The sequence below is a fragment of the Sturnira hondurensis genome, unplaced genomic scaffold (assembly GCF_014824575.4).
Source record: "Sturnira hondurensis isolate 20B ecotype Veracruz unplaced genomic scaffold, ASM1482457v3 Scaffold0021555, whole genome shotgun sequence".
In the NCBI taxonomy this organism is placed as follows: Eukaryota; Metazoa; Chordata; class Mammalia; order Chiroptera; family Phyllostomidae; genus Sturnira; species Sturnira hondurensis.
Window position 1 is genome coordinate 4,261,397 of NW_028094186.1, and position 13,649 is coordinate 4,275,045.

Here is a 13,649-nt window from a genome sequence, read left to right on the forward strand (position 1 = left end):
TCTATGGTTGGTGCTCCCTGGCTCCTCCCCAAGCCCACCCCAGCCCTGCCGCCCAGTGACTGCTGCCCAGAATGGGTCCTGCGGAGGAAGCCCCTCCCACTGCCTTCTTCCTGCCCCCAGGACTGTGACACAGGCTATACCCGCATGCCCAGTGGCCTCTACCTGGGCACCTGTGAACGCTGCAGCTGCCATGGCCACACGGAGGTCTGTGAGCCTGAAACAGGGGCCTGCCAGGTGAGTCCCACCACTGTTCCTACCCCAGGGATCTGTAGCCCCAGGGGGGCCAGCCTTAACCACTCTCTGCCCTCAGGATTGCCAGCACCACACAGTTGGCCCTCGGTGTGAGCAGTGCCAGCCGGGTTACTACGGGGACGCCCAGCAAGGGACACCACAGGACTGCCAGCCATGTCCATGCTATGGAGCCCCCTCTGCTGGCCAGTGAGTTCAGTTCCTGCCTGTACCTGCTCTTCCCTGAAATGTCCACTGCCCCCTCGACAGAGGAAGTCTTTGCTTCCTCCCAGACCCTTTGGAAAGGCACTGGTTAAATCCTGGCCTTACCGCTTCCTCAGTGTATCATTTTAAGATGTGATACATGTCCCTCTCTGGGCCTCAACTTCCTCATCTGTGAAAGGGGGCAACGATATACTCCGCCTCGTTTCCTTATGTGAGAATCGCATGAGGTGATGCACATGGAACTCTCAGCGAGGTGCCTGGCACGTGGTTGGAACTCGGAATGTGCCCGTTCTCATGCCCGCTCTTCCTCACCCTTCTCCCCCGGTCCTGAGGGAAGAGCTGCTGACCTTCTAACTAGAAATTTGTCCCCATGCTCTCAGGGCCACCCACACTTGCTTTCTGGACACAGATGGCCACCCTACCTGTGACGCGTGCTCCGCAGGCCACAGCGGGCGACACTGTGAGAGGTGAGGCGGGTGGCTGGCAGGGTGGGTTGGGTGCAGGAGAGGCTGTCCCTGGAGTGAGGTTGGGCCCAGTCCCCCTGACCCGGAGGGACCAGGAGCCTCTCACTCCCCATACCCAGGCCTCCGAAGATGATATCTCCCTTCCCTGAGCACCTCAACCTTGAGCCTGCCACTGGAGGTCCTCAGAGATCTGGGGTTGCAGTTCACCTCCAACCCCAGCACCCCCTGCCCCAGGCAGACCAGAGTCTTCCCACAAAAACCCTCATTCTTATGAAGATTGTAGGTTCGAGGCCTAATCATGCTCACTACACTGGTTCTGTGGCCTAGGACACAGGCCTGTGTCTTCTCCCAGGTGTTTCTCCATCTGTAAAATGGGTTCATTAAGCTGATTGGTTCCTTCCTGTGCTGTCGTTGACCCCTGGCTCTCAGCAGGTTCTGTGGTCCGCCCTCCATTCATCCAGTGCTTTCTCTCTCCATAGGTGTGCCCCAGGTTACTATGGCAATCCCAGCCAGGGCGAGCCATGCCGAAGTGAGTGGGGTTGGGGAGGCCTTTGGAGCTGGGCTACCCAGTCTCCCCCGGGGGTGGAGCTAGCACACTACCTTTGTCCTCCTTCCACCTGGGACAAGCGACTTTCCCTTTCTGAGCCTCAGCTTCTTTATCTGTGAAATGGGGGTAGTAAAAGGCACCCGTACCCCAGAGGGCTGTGAATGTGTAGAAGGACTACATGTGGTAGATGTTCAGAAATAAACACTCCCTCTCTGGGTGGTGAGTTAGATGACCAGGGGTGGTGGAAATGGGGGTGCTTGGTGGTGGGTTTTGGATTCCAGCTGTGGCTTCCCTCCACCACAGGAGAAGGCCAAATGCCAGAGCCGATCGGCTGTGGCTGCGACCCCCAGGGCAGCGTCGGCAGCCAGTGTGACGCTGCCGGCCAATGCCAGTGCAAGGTCAGTCCAAAGCTCCGCGCTTTATGAGGTCCTGACCACAGCCATAGTGGTTGCCAGGCCTTCCCTCTCCAGTACCCTCGAGACTGTCGCTGCATCCCTGCCACCTTTCCCCAGAGGATCCTTCTCTGCCCCACTGCTCAGGGCCTGGTGGGAGGTCAGGCAGCAGCTGATGGGAGCTGGGGGCCCAAGCTTGGGGGCAGCAGGGGCTCCCAGAACTGTTGGAAATGGCTGGGAAGGCTGGCCTCATGGGCAGCTGGAGGTACAAGAGACCCAGCCTAGCTCCCTGTACCCACCTTTCCATCCATCCTCCCAGGCCCAGGTGGAAGGCCTCACCTGCAGCCGCTGCCGGCCCCACCACTTCTACCTGAGCATCAGCAACCCCGACGGCTGCCTGCCCTGCTTCTGCATGGGCATCACCCAGCAGTGCGCCAGCTCCTCCTACACCCGACACCTGGTAAGAGCCTGCACGCACCCCAGCCCCAGCCCCAGCCCCTGCCTCGCCCTGGCTCCCCTTTGGGGCAAGTCAGGAGCCTGGCCTAGTGGTGTCCCCACTGCCTATGAGGACACCTATGCCCATGCCCCTGCTGTTGCCCGTATGAGCACAGATCCCAGCAGCCCTCACCTCTGCCCTAATACCCCCCATGACCCCACTATCACTTACATCAGAACTGAGCCCAACCCCCCCTTTCCCAGTTTTCCTCCCTATTCCCCGCTTGTTCTGCCCCAACCCTTATCTCAGCCATCCATCCCCATTACCTTCACTCCTGCCCTTCCCCCTCCCCCGCCAAGGTGCCAGTCTGACAAGGGCCCAGGCTGACACCTAGCCTCCTGCTTCCAGATCTCCACCCGCTTTGCCCCAGGGGACTTCCAAGGCTTTGCCCTGGTGAATCCACAGCGGAACAGCCGCCTGACGGGAGGCTTTACCGTGGAACCCGTGCCTGAGGGTGCCCGGCTCTCTTTTGGCAACTTTGCCCAACTTGGCCATGAATCCTTCTACTGGCAGCTGCCGGAGACATACGAGGGAGACAAGGTGTGATGCGCAGCGGGAGCTGGCAGGCTCTCCCCAGTTGTGAGCTTTGGGCCGGGCCCCTGCTGAGCACTGGGGCCAGTGGGGACACAGACAAGGGCCTGTGACCTCAGAGTAGTCTGGGCCGGCAGGCAGGTATCAGCCACATCACGGTGAAGGGCACAGCCTTTGGGGTCAGACAGACCTCGCCACTTAGCAGCTGGCTGCCTTCAGCTGCAGGGTGGTGGGAGGGTTGGAGGTTGCATCTGGCACAAGTGCTCACCTGTTAATGATTATTAGCTTTTGTGTAGTCAGGTCCTGGGCGAGGCCCTTGAAACACAAGGACAAGTGAGACACAGTCGCAGTTTTGTTCATTCACTAACTCACGATTCACCTGTGCTTCCAGCTCCGCTTGGTGTTGGGCGTCATAATAACTCCCACTCCAGGTCTTCTTTGTTGGGCTCTTACCCTGTGCTCAGCACCGTTCCGAGTACTTGTTTACATACCACAGATCACAGCGGTGTGAGCTCTGTGCCACTGCTGCCCCGCGTCATCAGTGAGGGGACCGAGGTGAGGGAGGTTAGGTGACCTGGTCCAGCGGGGAGGTCATGGTCATGGTCGTGTTGTGGGGTACAGGGTCTTGGCGGACTTCAGGGCAGCCTGCCCAAATGTGTTCCTCGAGTCGTTAAGGTCACTTGGTGATACCCGGGGAAAGGGGGTCTTGGTCCAGAAGTCGCCTGCTGGCTGAGGCCGGTGTTCAAGCAGATGTGCCCCTCACTCAGGGTCCCAGGGAGGTCAGGGACAAACTTAGGAGGGGGCGTCCCAAGGCTGTCCCATACTTGTTCCTTGGCTAGACCCAGGTGTCCCAGACTCCTCCAAGGCCTGGCTGCCTTCTCGTCCCTTCTGCCTTCTCGGGTTCCTCCTCTCCTCGCCTGCCTGTCTGTTTCACTGCTTTCCTGCCCTGCAGTTCCCAGACTTCTCTCTCTGACTCCCTCTCCTGGTGTCTCCCTCTCCCCATAGAGGGAGGCCTATTTTGCGCGGCTGCGCCGGGCTCACCAGGTAGGCCCATGATCTGAGTGTTGTGAAGTTGCTGTGACGTGGGCATGGTGTGTCCTTCGATACCCTCAGCCCCACATGGGGCAATGCCCAGGGCTCAAGGCAGTATGGGTCTGCATGAAGCCAGGCAGTGTCCTTTGGCTCCACAGTCAGGTCACTGCTGTGCCCAAACCCTGCGACGCTAGGAGTTATAGCCAGGACAGGTGTGTGCCGCATCTGCTGTGTGGTCTGCTTCTGGTGCCAGCCATCTGTGGCCAGAGTGGTGACTGAGGTGGCAGGGAAACTAACTCAACGCTAAAAGCCACGTGACTATACCTGGCCCCCAGGTTACGGCAGCACTGCCTCCCAAGCAGCCTCCACACCCCGCTCTGTGTGCATGTGCCCCTCTAGCAGCCCGGAGTTGCTGTGCGCCAGCCTGCAGAGGGGAGCCCCCGTCTTTCTGCCCGGGGGGTGTGAGCCTCTCTGGCCATCACAGCCACGGGGAGAGGACACTCCCCAGGGCCCCAGCACTGGGGCCCTGGGAGGTCTGAGCTGGCCTGTGCCCTCCACCCATCAGAACCGCACGTCCCTCTCAGAGGAGCAGTTGCGGGTAGCTGTGACTTCTGGGAGGATCCCGGGACCCCCAGAGGGCAGGGGCCAGGCACAGCGGCTACCACAGGTAACTTGGGGCCTGGTCTGAACTGTGTCAGGGGCCCCAGGAAGGAAGGCAGAGAGCGCAGTCCATCAGGAGCCTCGAGTGGATGCCCTGGCCTTCCTGGGCCACTTGCCCCACGCCAGGCCAGGTTCCAGCCTGGTGCCCAGTCCTCTCCAGGGTTGCCTTGGGAAACATTCTCCCTTCTTGTCCCTTCTCGTCAGAGCCATGAACAGCTTGGTGTAGCACCAAGGTACACATGGAGAGTGAGGCCCAAGGTGCATCTCCTTCATACAAGCCCCTGAGTCTGCCCCTCTCTTGCCCGGGGCACCCTCTGTATGAGCTTCTCCCCATAGTCAGGGCCCACAGCCAAGGCAGCCCATCCCAGGAGAGCTGCACCGGGCTCATGAGGAGCAAGAGGGTGGAGGGTACTGGGGAAAATCAGGCATCAGAACTCGTGAACAGATAGAACCGAAGCACAGCCTGGGGAAAGGCAACGCCTCATGGCACCCTTTCTGTCCCTCTCTGCTCCTTTCCCCCATCCTCCCTCCCCTGGTCCCCCAGGTGGACGAGGCCCAGAGGAGGATGGATGCCGAGATCTGGCAGCTCCTTTCCAGCTTCGCTGCCCACCCCCGCCCCCCTCCCCCAGGGTTCTTACCCCATCCCCAGCCGGCAGCTGCTCAGCGAGCAGTTCCACCCCCCTCTTCCTCTGCCTCCTCCCCAGCTTCTCTGTCTTCTGTAGCCCCTCAGGTACGTGCCAGGGCACCCATCCAGGGGCCCACACATCATGCTTCCTAGACCTTGGGTGTTTCTGAACCAAGTTTGTAAATTCCGCCATTTCTGCACACTACCTGGACTGGTATTTAGTTCAGATTTTCCTTTAAATCGATCATATACCAACTCAATTATGCTGGTTATGTATTTTTAAATACATATTAAGACTGCCACTAAATTTTAAAATGTTTTCTGGCATGCCGCATCAGTCATCTTAGGGTCCACGAGTGGCACTCACCTGACGTGAGGTGACAGACCCAAACCGTACGCCGGGAGAGCAGCTGGGGTGTCCAGATCTCGATGGGGAGCAGGTTGTCCAAGAGCAGGCTGGGACCTGGGCTGTGGGGTCGGGGCTTCTGTTCCTCGGCCCTCGCGGCCCCGCACCTGCTCCCTGGGCTCTCACCGCCTGTCCTTCTGTCCTAGTTCTCTCTGTCCTACGAAGGCTTCTCTCTGCTTCCTGAGGGCCTCTATTATTGGCAGCTGCCCCAAGCCTTCCTGGGGAACAAGGTAACAAGGAATTGGGAGGGCTAGAGGGGTGTTCTGGAACCCTGACGTAGCAGAGGGCCCTTTGTCAAAGCCCTCCATGGTCAAATGGGTAGACCGAGGCCCAGAGAGGGGAAGGGACTTGTCTGGGGTCCCACGTTCGGGTCAAGGGAGGGCTGAGGTTGGACCCAGCTCAGCCCTTGCTCCTCAGTGGCCACAGGCCCCTGGCAGAAGGGCTGTCTTACCGGGGAAGTAGACACCCCTTCTTTAGGTTCCCTTTACCCTGTATCCAGATCACTGGACTCGCTCTCGACACTACGTTCGTTCATTCGAGAAGCATTAATCAAGTACCTACTGTATACACTGCACTGTGCACGGGCAGAAGCCCTGGCCTCTCAGAGCCGGCTCACTGTTAGTCTGGTGGTCATGCGTGTTATCCTCAGCAGCAGCATCCCTGTTTTTAATGTTAGTGTCAGTATTGACATCACCTCCATCTTGTCCCTAGTGATTTAGAGTCTTCTAAGGAACACACATAATTTGCAATAAAATACCATGCAGAGAAGCAGACGAGACAGTCTGGTCCATGGAAATGAGGGTGGGGAAGCTCTGTGGAAGCCACGGGTGGAGCCAGGCATGATGGGGATTTGGCAGCACCGAGGCTGTGTGCTCACAGGCGCTGTGCTGAGTGAAATATTTCACGTAGCCTGTGTTACTTAATCTTCCTGCTATATCCTTCTAGGTATTTTTACTGCCACTTGCACATGAAGAAACTAGGGCTCGGAAAGGTTAAGTGATGTCCAAGGCTGTCCAGACAGTGGAGCTGGATTCGAACCCCAGTCTCAGACTGCAGAGTCTGCTCCCTTAGCTTCCCTGCTACACACACCTGCAGCTTGGTTGTGGGTGTGGCAATGAACTTGCTGGCATCTGACGCAAACAGAAAACCAGTTGTTTCATGACTGGCTGGTTATGGTCCTGTTCTTCTTACCTTACCCTGAGCTTGTGGAGAACATCCTCGGGCCTGTGTAGCCCAGGGCCTGGCATGTAGTCAACAGGTACTTAATAAGTGCTCCCAACTGAATGAGCACAGGGTGAGCAAATGGGCTAGGCCTGACGCCCTGTGGTATTAGTTTGAACATCTGCCCTGGTGGCAGAGGAGAGAAAGGAAAGTCTGGTGGGGCAGAGCTGAGGCCTTGGCTGTGCACTGAAGAGCCGTCTGCAGCCAACACGAGTGCTGTGCCATGGTGAGCCATAGAAAACTGGCTGGCTTGTCTGCAACAAAGAATATATTGGCTCATGTAACTACAAAGTCCAAGGATATCTGCAATCAGGCATGGCTGCATCCAGGGGTTCATTAGGACCTTTATCTCAGTTAGTGTCCTTCTCTGGCTTCCAATATGACTAGTAAAGGAAATTTCTGTTTCAGTAGAAACAGCAGACTTGCCAGGTTTATGTGTCCACCCTGGACGGAACAGAGAGGAGACATGATAGAATGACAGACTGGCCAGGCCTGGTGAATGTCTCCATTCAAACCACATGGCCTGCATGTAGGAAATAGTTTCCTTTAAGGCAAAACACAGCTGCAGTTGGCAAAAAGCAGGGAAATGGATTCTGAGCAAATAAAACCCACCTGCTCAGGAGGCAAGAACCCTGAGGGCCCACCCTCAGCCCCACCCCCCATGGCTAAGAACTTTGAGCCTTCTGCAACGTCCCCTTGGTGGTCACTGTCGTCATTACCCTCGTCTGCTTTCTGGGAAATTCCTTTCAATGGAAAGGGACTTGGAGCATGTTTGCTGTGATTGTCAGGCACTGGGAAATGGGGAGCCCCTCCCAAAACAGAAAAGAGACTGTTCAGGGCCACTGCTGCCAGCTCTGAGGCAGTGAAGGAACTGAGCGACGTCCTGTCTCCTGGGTGAGCACAGGCCATGCACAGTAACTGGCCTCTGCTTGGTGGTGGGGAGGGGAGGGATAGCACAAGTGTAAAAGTGCCTTGAGAGGCTCCACCCCCTCACCTGCACAGTCACCCCTCTACCCCCACCCCAGAGGAGGGCAGAGTCGGTCTGTGACTGCAGGGCTGGCCTCTTTGCAGGTGGCAGCCTATGGCGGGAAGCTGCGATACACCCTGTCCTACACATCTGGGGCCCAGAGCAGCCCGCTCTCTGACCCTGACGTCCAGATCACAGTGAGCATGTGGATTCCATGCCGGGCAGGCGGGAGGGGAAGTTAGGGGGCACCTTCAGTGTTTATTCCGTCCTTGCAGTCCATCCATCAGCTGGCCTGGCACAAGTGGGATATGTTAGGCCCACGCCCCCACCTCTGCATCTGGCTGGACACTATGCAGGCAGAAGCCCAGCTGCTGGGGGAAGGGGGCAGTGGGCATGTACCAGATTCCTCTGGGCACAAGAGCCTGGGAGATTGGAGAAAGGGGAGGCTGGTGTTACAGAGAGGCTGGAACCTGGTGGAGAACCCCAGTGTCTCCAAGAGCTTGTTACTTGCCCTCCCGACCCCTCTGGTGTTTCCCCAGGGCAACAACATCATGCTGGTGGCCTCCCAGCCAGCGCTGCAGGGCCCCGAGAGGAAGCGCTATGAGATCGTTTTCCGAGAGGTAAGGGGTACTCGGCCACCCTGTTTCCAACCAATCCCTCCACCCTTGCCATGGAGCCTGGCTTAGATGCCAGCTCCGCTGCTTTCCACTTCTGCGTTCTCACTTCAAAGTCCTCCACCAGTGCCTAGAAGGCAGGAGTTGGGGGACAGGGTGGGGGCTGCAGAAGCAGCACACAAAGCCCAACACCCCTCCCCCACACTTGCCATCATCCCCCCACCCAGGAATTCTGGCGCCGGCCTGACGGACAGCCAGCCACACGCGAGCACCTCCTGATGGCGCTGGCCGACCTGGACGAGATCCTGGTCCGGGCCACATTCTCCTCGATGCCAGTGGCAGCCAGCATCAGCTCGGTCAGCCTGGAGGTGGCCCGGCCAGGGCCCTCACAGGGACCCCGGGCCCTGGAGGTGGAGGAATGCCGCTGCCCCCCGGGCTATATCGGCTTGTCTTGCCAGGTGAGCCTGGCCAGCCCAACACTGGCTCTGGCACAGCCATTCAATGCAGAAGGGTCACCCCTGGAAAAGGGGGTGGGGTGGGGTGGGGTACTTCCTTGAGCCTGGAACAAGGCTATTTCCTGGGGCCCGTCATTTTCCTGGGAGCTGGGCCCCAGGAAAATGCCTCTGCCAGTGGGGAGTGAGATGCATGGGGCAGGGGGAAAGACGGTGAGTCCTACGAGGAGGGAAGGGTGGTGAGGGTGGGACAGAGGCTGCCAGTTGGGAAGAACTCAAGAGCACCTGCAAGGCTGGCTGGAGACAGAACTGCGGGAGGACAGGGCCTGAGCCCATTGCTGACCACCCCAGTCCTCAGGCCCGCAGCAGGCAACCAGCCAGCATTTGATGGGTGAATGTGGAGCTTCGGAAGGGGGAGTCACAGGAAGGGAGGGGCGGGGCTGCAGTGCCAGTGGGCGAGTGGGCGATCCAGTGTGAGAACAGCCCCCCACCCACCCCACTCAGGAACCCCGCAGTGGGAAGTTCACATCACTGTACTTTTACTTCTGTGCACCTTTGCTGTGGCCACAGGAATTCTCAAATCCAACTATGCGAACTTCAGGTCCCTCGAAATTATAAAATTTAGCACATTTTGAAGAAAAACCCCTGGGGGAAAGCAGAAGCCCCGGAGCACATCCTGTGCCGTGAAGCAAAACAGATTTATAAACGTGCCTTTGAAATGGTCGGGGAGGGAGGAAGGGCCTGGAGAGATTTCAAAGGAAGGGGTGGCGAACAGGAGCTCATTGTCTTCAGAGCTCCTGCTCTCTCACTTGGAATGGTGTGTGTGCAGCCTCTTTCACTCTATTTAGTGAACACGAGAATAGTTGTAGAGAGCGTCAAGGGCTCACTCCAAATCTAGTCTCCTTTTTCCATGGGGAGGTTAAGGTTTTCAGCAAAGACCCTGTCAGAAGAATTTTCAGGAACAAAGTCCCGGGGATACCGATGGGTTCTCCGTTCAGGATGAGCCGTTATTTTAGTAAACTTGAATGGGTGCAGATGCCAGGATGGGGTCGGACAATATCCCAGTTTGGAGGGTGGAGAAAGTGACGACGGAGACCTAGAGGAGGGCTGCTGAGGGAGGATTGGGGGGTGGAGGGCTGGGCCTCGATTGCCCCTCCAACAGCCAGTGGGAGTCTAGGTGGTGGGAGTGGTTGGAGGGTGTGGATTTCCAGGTCCCCTGGCCCCTGATGGGACCACACTGGAGATGGAGACCAACCTTCCTTTCTCTCCTCCCAGGACTGCGCCTCAGGCTACACACGCACTGGGAGTGGACTCTACCTCGGCCACTGTGAGCTGTGTGAATGCAATGGCCACTCAGACCTGTGCCACCCAGAGACTGGGGCCTGCTCGGTACGATGCACACAGGGCCAGGGCAGGGGTCCACTTGGCTGGGCCTGGGTAGGGTTCCGGGGCTGGCTGTGGGGTAGGGAGGGGGTGGCTTAGTAAGGTAGACCTAGGTCCACAGCCAAGGTCATGGCGCCGGAACTGTGGGTCAGAGCACCTAGAGCAGCCCGTCTGGTCACGCAGGGGCTGCAGGCATGGTGGGGTGGCCGCAGCTGTAGAATAGCATCTATCTTTATAAAGAAAGCTTGGTCTCTGCGATTTTTCGCCACCCAGGTGGTGCACGTTCTCTGTAGAAAGAAGAGCGACCGTGCAAAGATAACCCAGAAGGGAGTGGAAGTCCCCCGTGACCCTGTCGCCTTGGTCGGCATCGGTGCGGAGTGGTTCTGCTCTTTTTCGGGACACATATTTATGCATATTGATGTGCCTTTTGTTTTCCAAATAGACATAGGGTCATCGTGTTTAGTGTCCAACTGTTTGCACTTACAAGTTCAAGTTTATCTTTCCATGTCGTTAAGTACTTCTTTTTTCCCTGAACTTTTCACAGTGTATATAGCCCTCCAGGGTATGCGGTCAAGGATTGGGTTGACAGAGCAAGAAACATGCTATATAAAACCCTCACACCTTTTTTATAATAAAACATCTATTTTAACCATAGCTCTCCCCCCACGTACCCAGGGGTATACTCTTACTTTCCTATAATTCAGGGGTGTCAAACTCATTTTCACCGGGGGCCATGTCAGCCTCACGGCTGCCTTCAAAGGGCCGAATGAAATGTCAGGGCTGTGTAAGTGTAACTCTCCTTAACTGGGGGCAAGGAGCTGGACCTGGCGCTGCCGCCGGGTAGAAACAAGGTGCTGGGCCAGATGAAACGAGGTGGGGGGCCTTGTGTGTGCCACCTGTGCGATAATTCTACAGGTGTTTAGGTAGTAAAATGTAAGAAATGCAATCAACATCATCCTTTTTGACAGATACTTGGGTGAGTGTTGCTTTTAGTTTATCCAGTCCCCTGTTCATGGATGTTTAAGTTTATTCCCAGCATTTCACTTTTATAAGCACCCCCGAGATGATGAGCATTCTTTAAGATACATTCACAGATGTGCAATTTCCAGATCAAAGCCTTACAAAGCTGTAAGGCTTACCCAGGGTGAGTGGCTGACATCCTTGTACCTCGCAGCAATGCCAGCACAACACCGCCGGGGAGTTCTGCGAGCTGTGTGCGCCTGGCTACTATGGGGATGCCACGGCTGGAACGCCTGAGGATTGCCAGCCCTGTGCCTGCCCGCTGACCAACCCTGAGAACATGTGGGTGCCCTTGCTCAAGGCCTACGGAGGAATTCCCACTGGGATGGGGAGGGTTTTCCCTGGCTTTCGGGGCAGAGTGAAGGGAGCACGGTGGGGTGGGAACACCCCCCTGGCCTGACCTTCGCCTCCTCTGTGCCAGGTTCTCCCGCACCTGCGAGAGCCTGGCGGCTGGCGGGTACCGCTGCACGGCCTGCGAACCTGGCTACACCGGCCAGTACTGTGAGCAGTAAGTTTGCAAATGGGAAGGGTGAAGGGAGGGGCCTACAGTAACCCCTAGGTGAGAGCCCTAGATGGTGATGCTCAGAAGGCTCTCCACCAGGATCACGTTCCTCCCCTTGATTCCCTGTTGCCCTTGGGCCGGATTCTGGCTGTGAGCCCCAGTGTCCATCCCTGTCCATCCCTTGGGACAACCCCAAGCTCCTTAGGTAGCCTTGTTACTCTTCAGTCTCACCCCACTTCAGCATCTAACTCTGCTGTAGCTGGGCTTAACTCCTCGACTATTCGATGTTCAGGTTTTTGCATGTGCTATTTTCTCTACATGGAACATTCTCCAGCCTCAACTGCCCCTTCCTGGCTAACCCCAGTTTAGCCTTCAAGGCTCAGCTTCATCCATTTGTTCAACATGTTTTTATTGAGCATCTACTGAGCACCATGCATTGTGCAGAGGTGATGGAGATGCAGTGGTGGACAAAACAGATTCAGTCCCAGCCCTGTGGAGTCTACCGCCTGTAACGGGAGACAAGACAGCACAAAAGTGGTCATACAAAAGAGAGTTATGGGCAGAGCAATGAGTTCCCTGAAGAGGGAACTGTAATGTCAGGACTGTGCAAGTGTAACTCTTGGGGAGAGAATGTCAAGCCTGCTCCCAGGGAATGTAACAGCTCAGAAGCCCCATTCTCTGGGAAGCCTCATTCTCAGGGCTGGATCTGTGCACTCACAGCCCCCAGTATGTGTCCCTCGCTCTGATTTTACATGGGTTTCGTGTTGGTTTCCCAGTGGGTAAGTTTTGTAGAGTAGGGACTCCGTGCTCACTGTTGTATTTCCATAGCCTAGCATAATAGTTGCTTAATAAGTATTTGTCAAATGAATGTTTTCCTGGAGAATAAAGGCTTTACCACCCCCACTACCCAACCTGCTGCTATTCCCTTGCACTTCCCTTTGAAGCCCTGTGTGGGGGCCTCTTCGGTGCCTGAAATCCTTCCAGAGCACGGAGCCTTCCCACGCCACGCTGGGCAGCCAGCTGAACTTCTGGCTCCCCAAATCCACCATGAGGCCCTGGGTGCCCTGAAAGCTGACAGAGTTGGTCCTTGTTCCTCCCTACAGGTGCGCCCCAGGTTACGTGGGGAACCCCAATGTGCAGGGCGGTCGGTGCCTGAACCAGGGTAAGTGGAACCAGGGTAACCAGGCCGCAGGTCAGGGTAATGGGCAAGTCAGGGGGCCTGGGGAGTTTGAGAGGCATGGGTTCTGGGGGACAGGGCTCAGTGTGGGGCAGGACAGCCTTTGGAAAGGCAGAGACTCTGAGATACTGCTGCGTGTGGGGGGCCTCCCGCCTGAATGGGCTCTCCCATGCCCCTCTCACCCCACCAGCAGACCAAGCCCCTCTGGTGGTCCAGGTGCAGCCAGCCCGGAGCGTAGTACCCCAAGGCAGCCCCCACTCCCTGCGGTGCCAGGTCAGTGGGAGCCCTCCCCACTACTTCTACTGGTCTCGTGAGGATGGGCGGCCCTTGCCCAGTGGCACCCAGCAGCGACATCAAGGTACCCATGGCCCTGGCCCCAGGAACCACACAGGGGTTGGGGAGGCCCAGGGCTGCATGGTGGGGGAAGGGTGCGACTACATGGATGACTCCCACCTGCTCCCCACCAGGCTCCGAGCTGCACTTCCCCAGTGTCCAGCCCGCAGATGCCGGAGTCTACATCTGCACCTGTCGCAATCTCCATCATGCCAATACCAGCCGGGCAGAACTGCTGGTCACTGGTGAGTCCCTGCTTACCTCATCCGCAAGACCGCGTAGGCTGGGCGGGGCTGCAGGCTGCCGACCAGGCTGCAGGAGCATTCCTTTACCAGAGGGGATGGTGGTTGCCTGGACGAGGCCGCCGGCCGTGG

At 57.4% G+C, this 13,649-nt stretch overlaps 1 protein-coding gene across 14 annotated transcripts in view; it reads left to right on the forward strand.

Moving 5' to 3' along the window:
* HSPG2 (heparan sulfate proteoglycan 2) overlaps positions 1-13,649 on the forward strand; it is a 96,349-nt gene that overhangs the window by 52,991 nt on the left and 29,709 nt on the right. For 13 of the 14 annotated variants that reach the window (XM_037032969.1, XM_037032974.1, XM_037032975.1 and 10 more), the window contains exons 27-42: positions 121-234; positions 311-438; positions 834-920; positions 1,397-1,446; positions 1,768-1,862; positions 2,176-2,316; positions 2,701-2,892; positions 7,899-7,991; positions 8,334-8,414; positions 8,636-8,866; positions 10,136-10,249; positions 11,418-11,545; positions 11,685-11,771; positions 12,869-12,927; positions 13,133-13,300; positions 13,410-13,520. In XM_037032969.1, the coding sequence (XP_036888864.1) occupies positions 121-234; positions 311-438; positions 834-920; positions 1,397-1,446; positions 1,768-1,862; positions 2,176-2,316; positions 2,701-2,892; positions 7,899-7,991; positions 8,334-8,414; positions 8,636-8,866; positions 10,136-10,249; positions 11,418-11,545; positions 11,685-11,771; positions 12,869-12,927; positions 13,133-13,300; positions 13,410-13,520 (1,879 nt within the window). The remainder of the gene's footprint in view (positions 1-120; positions 235-310; positions 439-833; positions 921-1,396; positions 1,447-1,767; positions 1,863-2,175; positions 2,317-2,700; positions 2,893-7,898; positions 7,992-8,333; positions 8,415-8,635; positions 8,867-10,135; positions 10,250-11,417; positions 11,546-11,684; positions 11,772-12,868; positions 12,928-13,132; positions 13,301-13,409; positions 13,521-13,649) is intronic. The other variant, XM_037032971.1, reaches the window with a different exon arrangement.